Source organism: Macrobrachium rosenbergii, chromosome 52, assembly GCF_040412425.1.
Source record: "Macrobrachium rosenbergii isolate ZJJX-2024 chromosome 52, ASM4041242v1, whole genome shotgun sequence".
In the NCBI taxonomy this organism is placed as follows: domain Eukaryota; kingdom Metazoa; phylum Arthropoda; class Malacostraca; order Decapoda; family Palaemonidae; genus Macrobrachium; species Macrobrachium rosenbergii.
The window spans coordinates 24,974,952-24,989,524 of NC_089792.1; the positions used below are offsets into that span (position 1 = coordinate 24,974,952).

Sequence of the window (14,573 nt, forward strand, 5' to 3'; positions counted from 1 at the left end):
AGTCGAACTTGAGTCTGACATTCTGAAAACAAGTAAACTAAAGTCATAATCAGGAAATAAAGTCTAAACTCAATTAACAAAGTTGTTGAAATAATGGTTAAACAGAGCGTAACTCTATCTAAATATGCTGAAAGGCTATCAAAGCAAGAACACTTCACCAAGCGATGAAATGACAATCGGAAAATGATGAATTCCAAAATCAAAGCTGCTGCTACAGTAATAACTGGTGTACAGCCATCAGATGGCAGAAACAAACTGAAGCTCTTTTGCTAGTTGTTCCTCTCTTTCCCCAAAAGTGGGCGGGACTAGTCAGCTAGTCAAAACAAAATAGTGCGACCCGCGAATTTAAAAATTTTAGCTGCCGAGCGAGTGAAACTAATAGCTATGTAATTACTTGGTAAGTTACTTATACAAAAATGTTAATTTTACCAAGTTATGAATGTTTATTCTAATAATCTATTTTATTTTATTTAGTAAAATTATATTTACAACCCACACAATATCGTAACAGATAAGAACTAAAATCAGTAACAAATTCTGAGTATACAGTATTTGTTGTAAAATATTTATGAAATTTACTGAGATGGGGGGATGCAGTAACTTTTTGTGGTGTATGCATGTTTTTTCTAATATTTCTTTGCAGAATTACAATTATAGCTGACATACTATCATAAAAGATAAGAATAAAACCAACAACAATCTCTGGGTATTTGTATGAGCAAAAAAATGAAAAGACGTCCTGGAGCAGCATACTGCTTGACGTCTCTCCCGAGCTGAGCTAAATAGTTGCCATAAGTCATTTATGGTCCACTGAAGTGCTTTGAACATTTTTCCTAATTAATTCATCCAAATCGAATGGCGCATAATATTAATACTAATATGAGGATTCCCGTCCATTATGAGGTTAATGGCAATCCTTTATTGCCAAGGCACTGCCAACTTCTGGGACATAATACTGATGAAACTACACAGTAGGAAAAGTGTTCCAGCAGTCAGTGTTATGCATCCAGAAGACCATTACCTTCAACACTCAGGAATTAGCAGTTTTATAACCAGGGCTACCGTGATCATACACCCGATGGCATTAGAACAAAAAACAGCAGCATCAATTTCTTTCATGCCTTAAAACCTGGTGCTGATTTCTTCTTGGTTGATAAATGTCCTCTGTGACTTTTTTTCTTGAACGAGTTGTTTTGTCAACACAGAATACTGCCTCAGGTAAACATTCTTGTTTTTCTATAGGCTGCTTGATGTTGTCTGGAAACTCTCTAGCTGCTTCTTAGTTGGAAGAAGTTGTTTCTCTTGTAACCATCATATTTCATAGTCAAAATAACCTCCTGAAGTTATCAAACCAGCAATAGTTGGCTCTGAAGTCTGAAGCTCATTCACCTTCTACTTGCCTTGTGGATTTGCATGACACCATGGCTTTTACATGAACTGTATGAGAATATGTTGGGATGCCTTTTTTATAGAATCCTTTACCCAAAGAAAAGCAGCTATCTCCAAACGAGAAAGATAGAAGGATTTTACTATCATGCAGCTACATCAATAGCTAAATGGAATGACTTTTCCTTCTTATGCATGTACCTGGTAGCCAAGTCACTATTGTATTGGAAGGCAACCAGAATATTTGAGTCCTTAAAACACAGAAAATCTAATAAGTTAATCTTTTTTTGTAGAGTTCACTTTCTTTGGCTTCTTGGTAACACTTTTAATTGTAGAGGCTTCAAGTTTTGGGTCATGATTGAATTTAAGATTTTTTTAGCTATGTGCAGCAAAGATATTAGAACACCTAAGACTAATGATCAATGTAAGACAAAACATGTGAATTTGGCTTGGAGCTGAGACAGCTGCTAATGTTCCCCCAGTAAAACACACAAATATGCAGTGAACTGTAACAATTAACAATGTCATAATTTTAAATATAATAAATGGAAAAATATTTTAGTATTCACAGTATGAGTTTTAGTTCCCTCTGCATTACCAACCATATGTGCACTGTCAAAAGCTTTACCTTTGTTTACATCTTTCTCAACAGCAGACAATGTTGCTTGTAGTTTGTAAACAAGTGAGACTCTCTCACTTTTATGAATTTTAACTGACTTGTGCACACAGTGTTATATCTTTATGTTAGTTAGTTATAAATGATTTGTTTAACCAGACCTCTAAACTCTTTTAGGGTTTATGGTATAACAGACTAACTTGTATGTACATTCTATGCATTTATGGCTAATTCAATTTCTTAAGTATAGCCCCAAAGCTCCAAAAATACTCTATTTTTTAAAGACAAATCTAATATTAATCAAATTCACACACTCACAGCCTACATAATTCAATGGTTAACTGTATACCACCATGCACTCCATAACACAAATACTGTAAACTATCTTTAATAGGCACTTCTATCTTTAATAGGCACTTATCATTCAATAGTCAAAATAAACACTACCACCTACTCAAGACACTAAATTACGCAAATGCTATTACCATAATGCATGTAAATTATTTTCTGGGTAAAGAAAACTCCCCTAAAATGCTGTTCTTTAAAACTGTACTAACTGGATAACCTGAAAACAATGAACATTCTGACAAAATTTCTAAAACTAATTTATGTCCAAAAGTCAGACATCAGTGTTGGATGAAGCTTGGACATTCCACTACAATATGTAATTATCAGTGCTCACTTCCATTCTCTACATACAGGGACTTGGTCATGAGGGTTATTATCAAGTATCCAATTCAAAGATGAGATAAAATTATCTTGGTGTTTCATTCTTTTTGATTTGAGGAGTGTCATATTCTGACAATAGGTCTGACCTATTTCAATTTGCTGTTGTCAGATCCACTATTCCACAACATCTACCATTTACTAAAGCTGATGGGTTTTACACATATCAAATAACCTCCCATTAGGATGGTTACGCTTGACCTGGTCATGACAGTTGCAGCCTTGGCTGCTTTATCAGCAACCTCATTTTCCTTCAAGCCCACATGGGTAAGGATAAAAATAATTCAACATATACCCCAGCCTAGATAATTTGTGGAATATAAACTTAATTTGCCTAAAAAGAAACATTTTAACAAATGCTTCAAAGGGTCTGTATAGGACTTCCAATCACTGAAAATAAAACATTTGTAAGGCAGCATACTCTCATTATCTAGTGCTAACTTCATTACAAATATGACAAATTTTAAAATCAATTTGCATTTTTCATAGCTAACAAACCTGCAGCCTTAACATTAGGATAAAATCTCCTAGCGCCAGCTGGAAACCGGTGTAATACAATAAGAACTGTTTATACAAGGAACTGGTGGCATCTGGCGTCAGTAGCGGGCATGAGGGAGGAAGCGGGCAGCGACCTAATCTCAACTCCGTGACGTACTCAGTTTTCTTCTCACTGCCTTGCTGGTACGACATCTCTTTTGCCCTCCTTCCAAAGCTGGTGTTCTTTGCTTACCTGTGTTTCCTTTAGTCCGATTTTCTGTTTTGTGATATACAGTATTGTGTAAATTGTGTGACTGGGTGTGTGTGTTTTGGTCTTGTGATGCAAACCCAAAACCCATCAAAGCCTTTTCCTAAGCCTCGGAGAAAATGTCCCGGAGTAGCCAACTATTCTCGCTCGTTTCCTTGGCTACCGATCCTCATTCTACTTGCAGTAGATGTAGAGTGAATGTATGTAACGCTTCTAATCCTTGCTCTGAGTGTTGTTCTTGGTCTCCTGAGTAATGGAGGATCTTTGCCAAGAAGAAGCGGAATAGGGGGAAGTCAGTGACGTCCTCTTGGGAAGGGTTCTCTCCTCCTTCGATGGAAGCTTCACAAGTTCCCCCGTTCTTCCTCTTCCTTGAACAATCATCCTCTCTCTGCTGCTTCTTCACTCAAAGTTTTTACGCATTCTCATTAGTCCATGGTTTCGCCCTTGGAAGTTTTGGAAGAGGGGTCAGGAGTTACTGCACCTTATGCTGCCACTGTTCTCTTGGGAGGGGAGGTTTCTCCCCCTGACAGGGTGGGCAGTGCCATCTTGTTCTACTCTTTCAGGATAAGATGAGCAAAAAGTTCTGTTCTGAGTGCAGAATCATTTTCTGGTATAGCATATGCATATTTTCTGAATAAATACATTGATAAATAGTCAACGGAGCAGTGTGCTTCACTCTGTTTTCAGGTCATGGTGTAGAGACACTAGGGGTTTGCTGCTCTGAACTTTTAGTGATATATTTCAGTATAATTTAAAAACACTAATGCAGTTTCTTAGTCCATCACAATGAATAGATTAATTTCTTAATGCTAGACTGGATACTAATCTAGATATCTGACTTCCAGTCTAGTAATGATAATATAGTTGCTTTATATAGCAACTATATTACCATTACAAGTTTTTGCTTGATGTGGCAACTACATTTCCATTAGTAGTTGTTGCTTTATATAGCAACTATATTACCATGACTAATTGCATGATATAGTTTTCTGATCACATTTAAGGCCTCTTTGCAATGAACAGTTTAGATGGGTATCAAATATTAGATTGGTACATTAGACTTTTCCTACTGTTTTTTGTCAGATTTCTTAGTAAAATTAAACCACTGAAGTATTACACACAAGAAATTAACGAGATCTATTACAAGAAACAATTTAAACCTTGATAGTCTGCACAGCTATTCTCTACCCAGCATAAATTCACCAAACAAGTTTTTGGGTCCTAATAGAGTAAACTAAGACAATGCATGAGATTGGTGCCATCCTCATAACCTATCAAATTACACCTATGTTTTCTGGTCCTCCCATCAGCAAACAGCAGGATACCCTAATTATATGATGAAAATTGCATGATTTTCTCAAGATTAGCACTTTTAACATGGATTTGTCCATCATGAGATGATGATAGGCAGCTAAAATAAAGTTTCCTTACAAACTGAAAACCTTGGAGGGATCCTTGCTTCCTAAACTCAACTTCCTATATTGTGTGAAGCACAAAAATTGCAAAAGTACTCCAAATTCTGAAAATATGTTATACTGAGCCTATTTCAATTGGAGAACTATTGTCACCAACTGCCACTTTATTTCAAACATGATCTTAAACAATAAATCAGGGAAAATATTATAATTCCAATTTTTAGCTCACATGAACTCTAATGCCTATTGGAGATCATTTACATGAATGTCCTTAATACACTTAAAGGGTTTTCACTAATACATGTGCAATATTCTCCTACAAAAATTTTTAGATAACATATAAAACACAAGAAAAAGCAAACATAAAACAATATCTAAACCTCATGAGTACCATTACAAACATTCTAGAAAAGCATCCAAGAGTCTAACCTTGCTGATGGTTGAGGCTGAGTGTAACTGGTCTGATTCACACATGGTGTTATACTGCGCGTTGAATTAATGGAAGTAGCAGCAGTGGAAGTTCCTGATATATCATCGCGTGAAGTGGAGGATATTGTTTCATCTGAATCAACAGGTGGTAGAACTCTTGGTGTATTAAGGCTTTCTCCTGCATTGCCTCCTATTACCTGTAAGAAGTATCTCACTAGAAACCTAATCCACTCATATATTTAAATTATAATGAACAGACATAACTATGATGCACTGTAACTAGATTGTCAATTCTATATAGTGTTCATCCAAAAAATTCTAAAATGAACAAAACCAAACTTTTCTTTGAGCCTATTCCACTGTCATTTTTAGAGCAGTTTTACTGTACAATCAATCCATACAGATATCTAACACACTGATTTTATTAGAAATTGTATTTTCATGATTTACTATTATATCATCAAAAATAACTGAAATGTCTGCATAATGAAGAAAAAGAGGCAAAACCTAAACATTTAACAAAGAAGTAAATCTGTGACTAAACTGGTTTAGCATGCAATCAGATACACTATATAAAACTGAATTTTCATAACAAAATTAATATCTTCATCAAAATCATTACCCACATATCTTCATAAAAACTCTTCACTCACATGTTCACAATCATGAGTTCGAATGTTCTCACTTTTATATTTTTTAGCAGATGTATGATCAATGGTATAGCACATATGTCATCTCACCCACAGCTAGCCATAAATCACTTCTAGGTAGTCTGGAAATAAGGCTGCAAGATCCGTGGGCTGGGAGGTGGTAATTCATTATTTGAATGAACAGTGTATGAGAAAGCTACTATGTATAGAATTTTTAAAATTCAGTTTCTTTCATTATAACCACATCTCTCACACATGTCCAGATAGAAATTTATGTGGGCAGAGTTACTGAATTTCCAGAAAGAAAATTTATAGCCAAAGTCTCCAAGAAAGCACTGGTGATTGTTGCATGTCAGGGACCAAGGCTTCAGTAAATGATGATCATTATAGGTAAAGAGCAACCCATCAAATGTAAAACAAGGCACTTGTACTTGATGGGTGTCAAGAACTCAAATAGCAGACATCATTCACTGGTGACATACATGGGAGTAACACCAGACGTCTACGTCTTTGAGATGGCAACAATGAATACATAAGAGGACACAAAGTCAGGAAGAGGATGAAGATAATTCTCATACCTCTTCCCAATGATAAAACTTACAATGACCACTGAATATACATTTCACCATTTACACTTTAAATGTCTTAAAACATACTTAGCATTTATGGATTGATATCATTTTGTACCTTCATTAAAAGAGAAGATACTCCGGCATAACTTTTGAAAATAACAATAGTATTGAATGTCTATTTCAAGGACTTGAATGCTTACCTGCTCTGCTTTACCACCTAGTGCATTACTCTAGGCCCTAAACATGACCTGCTTAAGAAATTAAGAGACCACAGACCAGTTCCTTACAGTGCCCTGTAGTAAGATCCATTCAGTAGGGTTCCCCTGAAATCTCTGGTTCTTGCAGGTAACATTATCTTGTGAAAGAAGAAATGGAATGGATGGTGAAGGGTAGAGAGGAACTGTCATGACAGTCTTATATTTGGATCCTTGCTAGTAAGTCATCTCAAACAACAGCCAGCCTCTAGCATGCATGGTTCTTCCAGAAAGTGCGTGAAACTCACTAGTTTATCTAAAAGCTGCCAACTCAATAGAAAAACCATCTAGAGTAGGTCCTTGAGTTACGTTTGAGATCTGTTCCCATGCCAATGATGCAACCCGATTTTTGGCGTACGTTGAAATTTAAGCATACATAAAGAAGTGAATCAGTAAAAATAAAAAAGAAAATAATTCATGAGCAAATACATACATTACAAAGGTAAATATTATCCTTACATTTATTTCTGTGATAAATTACAGTACTGTACAGTACAGTAGTACCTCACAGAGTCATAGGTTCCAGAACCAGTCGCAGAAAATACAGCAAAAATGTGCCTTCAAGTAGGTGAAGAGATGTTTTAAAATAGTCATCCCTATTTTTATATCTTACGGTACTGATGTACGTATTCTTTATTATGATTTCTTTATTCAATTTTCTTTTTTCTTAAAACAGCGGATACTCACCATTTTTACATGATTTTCAGGACGTATTTGAGTAAAACAAAAGATAAAAATGAAAATAATACATATATATAAGAATGCCAGTTACTATTACGCTGATATAAGATAAATAAACCTCATATTATGTTGAAATCAACTGAAAATAGCAAATGGAATCTGTTGATTTTTTTCTCACAAACACACTACCTCATGCCATTTATCAAAAGAAAATAAGTAAATTTAATTTCAGAATGAGACTTATTTAAGTCATACTTCGACTTAAAACACTTCGTATAATGAAAAATAACCTAGTCCCATGTAAATAGGGTATCTAGAGATTCATTTATGCCAACTGGAAGCAAGAAAATGACTCTGAACCGAGTTAAATAACGGTGAAATAAATTTGCCTTGTTATTCGCCTGATTTCCAAACCAAAACATTGACGTAACTTTTTTATTTCAGTCATATTTCCAATAAAACAAATGATAAAAATGAAAAAAATTTGTATATACAAGAATGTCAATTAGTAAATAATACTTTCAAGTGAAAATAGCAAATGGAGTCTGTTTTGCCATTTCAACAATCGAACGATAGCAAACAATTACTGTACTTATGTTACAAATGACATTAAGTAGAATAGGACTGATATATTTTTACATTATTACAGTATAAATGGATTTTGTAAGTGAAATGTTTTATTGATATTTTGCTGTTTTTTCATTAAAGGATAAGTATACAAATTTATGCGAAATGGTGAGGACGTAACCATGAAATGACGACGCCGAGCATGACATAATCAGAGAACTTACTGTACAGTGTGAGATCCAGTAATGAGGCTCTTTGCTTTGCCTGTTTTAGAGGCTTGGCAAGGCTCTTCACGACCCAAGAGAGATTCCAACTAGGGAGTTTAATGACCCTTGACAAACCACCTTGAAATGCTGTTTAAGCCCCTTATGTTCAATGAAGAAACCTGATCTAGTCCACAATATGGAATGGAGATCTGCAGACCATGCCTGCTGCAATAAAAGGGGAGCAATCAACATTATCTTCACATTCTCAACACCTGGAACTTATCCGGGATGTGTCTGTTGAGCAAAATACAAGGAAATTTAGGTGTCTAAGTTGTCTCAGGGATGCATCATCACATCTATACTCTCCAGGCAGCATTGTTCCGCTAGGCTGAGCAGCAGAGAGACGGTCTGTATGTGCTGCTTGTTGCAAATAAATCCTATGACAGTGTACCACACCAACACCAAAGAGCCTTGCATTTCTGGATGCAGAGACCATTCTAATGGAAAGACCTGCTTTTCCCTGCTGAGATTATTTGCTACAACACTGTCTCACTTTAGAATAAACCTTGATATTGCGTTGACACATCATCTGTCTTTGCCCACACAAAAATATTCAGATCCTGGGCTGCTTTGATTCTTCAAACAAGTTACAGTTGTTGACTGTCTTTTATTACTTTTACAACCTTTCCTGACAAGAGCTGAGCAAATGCATTAAAGCCAAAGAAGATGAGCTTTAGACTGAGAAAGCTGATGTGCTGCTTCCTGTCCTGCCATGTGGAAGTACAACCTTTGTTCATGCATCCATGAACAGTATGATCTATTAGAAGAAGGAGCAGTAAAACTCCTAGATATGATTTCACTGATTTGTTATCTGACAACACAAAGCAATGTCCACTGATGTCAGTATCAAACCAAATTATTTAATGTACTTTATTCATAGTATTGAGGCAACTAACACTGTATAAAAGCTAGAGCTTCAGTTAGATCAACTTCTCAAACAAACCTACAAATACCACCAATATCATATGCCACATCTAGAATCTTGGCAAGGATGAATTTGGCATTCCCACCACAAACTTTAGAGGTACTGATTTCTAAGATCCCAAGACTAGGGTATTCTACTAGCAAATGAAGCTTTCACAATACGTGGGGTCTATTGGTCCGGAGGGTCATTTTTTGAAAACCCACCAAAAGCTCCGTAATTTATTCAAGTTTAAGCCTGTGTAAGCAGAAAATTCAAATTCAAATGCAAATACAGTCGAAAATTGCATCTAGTAACATGCACTTTTTGTCGAGTTGCCAAGAATTTGCATTCATATGATAACTTTTGCTGAGCGCAAAATGAACAATATGAAGGGTCTATCTCAGCCAGCTGGGCAGCTTAACCAATCAGCGAGCAAAGCGAGAGTATACATCACCAATCAGCGAATGTTTACATCACTCTTCATCTTCCTTGTGTGTTGGAAGTTATCTTGTTACCTCTTTTTTTTTGCAAGTATTATTGAATTAAGACTTTTCTATTATCACCACAATGGAGGCTAAGCATCAGTGGTCTGTTGGTGTCTGTTTGGATGCAAAGGAGTACGGGTAAGCTGCTCAACCACAAGGCAGCATGTCAAGTGTTATAGGATATTATTTCTATATTTTCCATTATTAATTATAATATGGATTGAAAATATAAACACACAAAATCCATTATACACCAAAATTTACATGCTACAGATACACCTACACACGGTCCATTATCATACATGCCTTAACGAAAATATTCACACACAATTATTTTTATTTTTAAAGATACAATGCACACAAACATATTTTTGGGAAGCTAAGACATTGCCAAACAACATGCAAAAAGTTTTTTTTGAGAAATCATTATTGGTTCAAGAAATATAAGAAATAAAAAAAGACAAAAAAATGTAAAACAAAAAACAAAAACAATTGCCGTTTGCGACTTCAAAATAAGTTAAATTTTTATTTCAAAGGTATCATCGTGAAGAAATTTTCTCCTTTCTTAATCACTAATTTTTTTTCATATTAACGATACTTTTCGTATTGAAAAATAACTTAGAAAAAATGTAAACAATGTCACTATCGGAATAACAAGTCACTTTCAATTAACCCTTAAACGCCGAGCCTCTATTTTCAAAAACGTCTCCCGTATGCCGGCGGCATTCGGTGAGTTAGCGCCGAAGCGGAAAAAAAGTTTTTTTAAAAAAATCACAGCACGCTTAGTTTTTAAGATTAAGAGTTCATTTTTGGCTCCTTTTTTTGTCATTGCCTGAAGTTTAGTATGCAACCATCAGAAATGGAAAAAATATCATTATCATATATAAATATTGACATATATGACAGCGCAAAAAAAAATTTTCATATATAATTTTATACAAGTCGCGCTGTGAGCAAAACGGTTAAAGCTAATGGGTTATTTTTTTTTCTTTGTATTGTACACTAAATTGCGATGATTTTGGTATATAACAAATTGTAAAACGATCAAAGCTACACAGAGAAAATATTATCACAAAATGATGCATGAATTAAGTAACGAGCAGAGCGTAAAAAAATGTTTTTTTAAAAAATTCACCATAAATCGAAATATTGTGCTAGAGACTTCCCATTTGTTGAAAAATGAAGCTAATTGATTGAATATTATTAGACTGTAAGTGTTTTAGCTTACAATTGCAGTTTTCGACCATTTCGGTCGAGTTAAAGTTGACCGATAGTAGAATTTTTTCTATTTATCGTGATTTATATGAAAATATTTCAAAACTGATAAAAGCTACAACCATGAGTTACTTTCTGTTGTATTGTACATGAAATTGCGCACATTTTCATATATGAAACTTTATGTAGCGACTAATATAAAACGGTGCAAACATTACGACAACGTGACGAAAGAATTTCTGAGATGTTCGGCCGAGTTACCACACGCAGACGTAAGGAAAATGTTTTTTCAAAAATTCACCATAAATCGAAATATTGTGCTAGAGACTTCCAATTTATTGCAAAATGAAGGTAAATGATTGAATATTACTAGAATGTAAGAGTTTTAGCTTATTAATTGCGTTTTTCGACCATTTCGTCGAGTTAAAGTTGACCAAAGGTTGAAATTTTGGCAGTTATCGTGATTTATGTGAAAATATTTCAAAACTGATAAAAGCTACAACCATGAGCTATTTTCAGTTGTATTCTACATGAAATTGCGCACATTTTTTCATATATAAAAGTTTATGTAACGACTAATGTAAAACGATGCAAACATTACGACAACGTGATTTAAAGAATTTCCGAGATGTTCGGCCGAGTTACCACAAGCAGACGTAAGGAAAAAGTTTTTTTTTTCATAAATTCACCATAAATCGAAATATTGTGCTAGAGACTTCCAGTTTGTTGCAAAATGAAGGTACATGATTGAATATTACTATAATGTAAGAGTTTTAGCTTATAATTGCGTTTTTTTACCACTTCGGTCGAGTTAAAGTTGACCGAAGGTTGAAATTTTGGCAGTTATCGTGATTTATATGAAAATATTTCAAAACTGATAAAAGCTACAACCATGAGTTATTTTCTGTTGTATTCTACATGAAATTGCGCACATTTCCATATATAAAACTTTATGTAACGACTAATATAAAACGGTGCAAACATTACGACAACGTGATTTAAAGAATTTCTGGCGCGGACGTAAGGGAAAAAAGTTTTTTCAAAAATTCACCATAAATCGAAATATTGTGCTAGAGACTTCCAATTGGTTGCAAAATGAAGGTAAATGATTGAATATTACTAGAATGTAAGAGTTTTAGCTTACAATTGCATTTTTTGAGCATTTTGGTCGAGTCAAAGTTGACCGAAGGTTGAAATTTTGGCAGTTATCGTGGTTTATATGAAAATATTTCCAAACTGATAAAAGCTACAACAATGGGTTGTATATTGCTGTATTTTTACATGAAATTGCACACATTTTCATATGTAAAACTTTATGTAACGGCTAATATAAAACAGTGCAAAACTTATGACAAAATGACGAAAGAATTTCTGAAATTTTCGCCGAGTTACCATAAGGGCGTAAGCAAAAATTTTTTTCAAAATTCACCATAAATCGAAATATTGTGCTAGAGACCTCCAATTTGTTGCGAAATGAAGGTAAATGATTGAATATTACTAGAATGTAAGAGTTTTAGCTTAAAATTGCGTTTTTCTACCATTTCGGTCGCATCAAAGTTGACCGAAGGTTGAAATTTTTGTAGTCGCCGCACTGTACGTCCACTCGGCACCCAACAGACAATTTTAGTCGACATATGATACGTCCAGTCGGCGTTTAAGGGTTAACTTGTTATATCATATTTTGTTTTATTTTTTTCCATAAAAAAATGTATGGCACCATAAAGTAGATAGATTTTTGCTTCGAATGCAAGATAAAATTACAAAAATATCTTAAAAATGACTGAGACATCGCTGTTTGAAACTTGCAAATTTTCACACGTGATTTCTGGCGTTATTGGAATTTTTAGAAAAATTGTGATAGACCCTTCGAATTGTGAAGGCCTCAAATGATCAACGTTCAGGGAAAACATAACCTACACAGAATGGCTTGTAATCATCAGCCATCAAGTATTTGTGCACTAGGCAAGTCCTGTAAGCCCTATACATATTCAGCATAATGCTGTCTCCCATCTCATGGGTAGATTTCCATACTTTCATGGAAATATAACACTCATAAATTCTTCTATTGTTTTTCATTGATGTCCCAAATGAAAGGTTTTGCTTGACGGTAAAAATTCATGAAACAAAAGTACTTCTATTACAGGTTGCTTCACTAGTCTCTACCTCTTCCTTAATAAAAACATCCACACTTGCTGAAGCCCAACAAAATTTTATTTGTATCCCTCTTTCAATAAAAAAAATCATGGGTTGGCTGCGTTAAAAACTGAGGGCCTCTAAATCACTTCTTGAAACTAAAAACATCATGGTTGGCAGAGTTAAAATCTGAGGGCCTCCAAATCACTTCTTGAGACTAGTAAGACAATGAAATTACCTTTACCCATAACTGATATTATCTCAACAGCTGTTAAAACAACTAGGGCTCTGCTGTAAATATTTTAGTTTTATGAGAGGGTGCACCCCCACAATAAAATTCACTCCTATAAATTCCAAATTTAAAGCCAGCCTTGGATCTCAAACATAAATAATGATTAAATTAAAGTCAGAGTTCTACATGAGCCCCAGAAACTGAATGGACTTCCACTCCCATCACATCACCCTTAAAACCACTGCAATACTTGCAAAAAAAAAATCCTACTTCTGGCAAACTCCAAGGGGGAGTTATTGCTATCTTGAAAGGAAGGACTTCACTACTAAATCAGAATTCCTCAACAGCTGTTTGGCCCTCAACTCATAAAGCTGGAAAGAGTAGGATGTGCCTCATTAGCAGTTTCAAAAGTAAAAGCACTTGGCAATCTTTGCAGATTATTCTATTACCTAGTGTTAGAGGACTACTGATGAAAATCCAAAAGCTCTCTAGCATCAGTCACGAAACTCGGAATTGGCAATGACTTAAAGGCCAATGTACCTAGTCAAATACCAGCATGGTACACAACATCCACAATAGAACTGGTGATGACTTAAAGGCCAATGTACCTAGTCTAATACCAACATGGTACATGACATCCAAAATGGAAATGGCAATGACTTAAAGGCCTTTGTACCAAGTCTAACACAAGCATCATACACGACATCCAAAATGGAATTGGTGATGACTTAAAGGCCCATGTACCTAGTCTAATACTAGCATGGTACACAACATCCAAAATGGAATTGGTGATGACTTAAAAGGCCCATGTACCTAGTCTAATACCAGCATGGTACACGACATCCACAATGGAATCAGCAATGACTTAAAGGAGCTTGTACCTAGTCTAATACCAGCATGGTACGACATCCAAAATGGAATAATTGATGACTTAAAGGTCCTTGTACCTAATCTTATACCAACATGCTACACCACATCCAAAATCTTCAACTGGGTTGAAGTAGCTGACAAGTATATCTTACATTCACATAAAGCCTTTGATAAAACAAGGACTTCCCTACACACAAACACACATACAAAACTTTTGATAAATCATGGATTTCATACAATCATAAAAGCTTGTTACTATCTGTGCCATATGATGTATCAGTTAACACTTTAAAAACGTTTGAAGCTTCTCAAGCAGTTATTCATCAAGGCCTTCAATCAACTAATCTTTGATTCAACATCAATTCTGGAAATATAACAAATTATTAAATTAATTTGTATTTTTCATAGCTAATAAACCTGCAGTCTT

General features: G+C 34.9%; 1 protein-coding gene across 9 annotated transcripts in view; it reads right to left on the bottom strand.

The window, feature by feature from the left end:
- Window positions 1-14,573, bottom strand: part of LOC136833759 (cyclic AMP-dependent transcription factor ATF-7-like) — a 178,838-nt gene that overhangs the window by 112,977 nt on the left and 51,288 nt on the right. For all 9 annotated transcript variants that reach the window (XM_067095983.1, XM_067095984.1, XM_067095986.1 and 6 more), the window contains one exon: window positions 5,318-5,514. In XM_067095983.1, coding sequence (XP_066952084.1) covers window positions 5,318-5,514 — 197 coding nt within the window. The remainder of the gene's footprint in view (window positions 1-5,317; window positions 5,515-14,573) is intronic.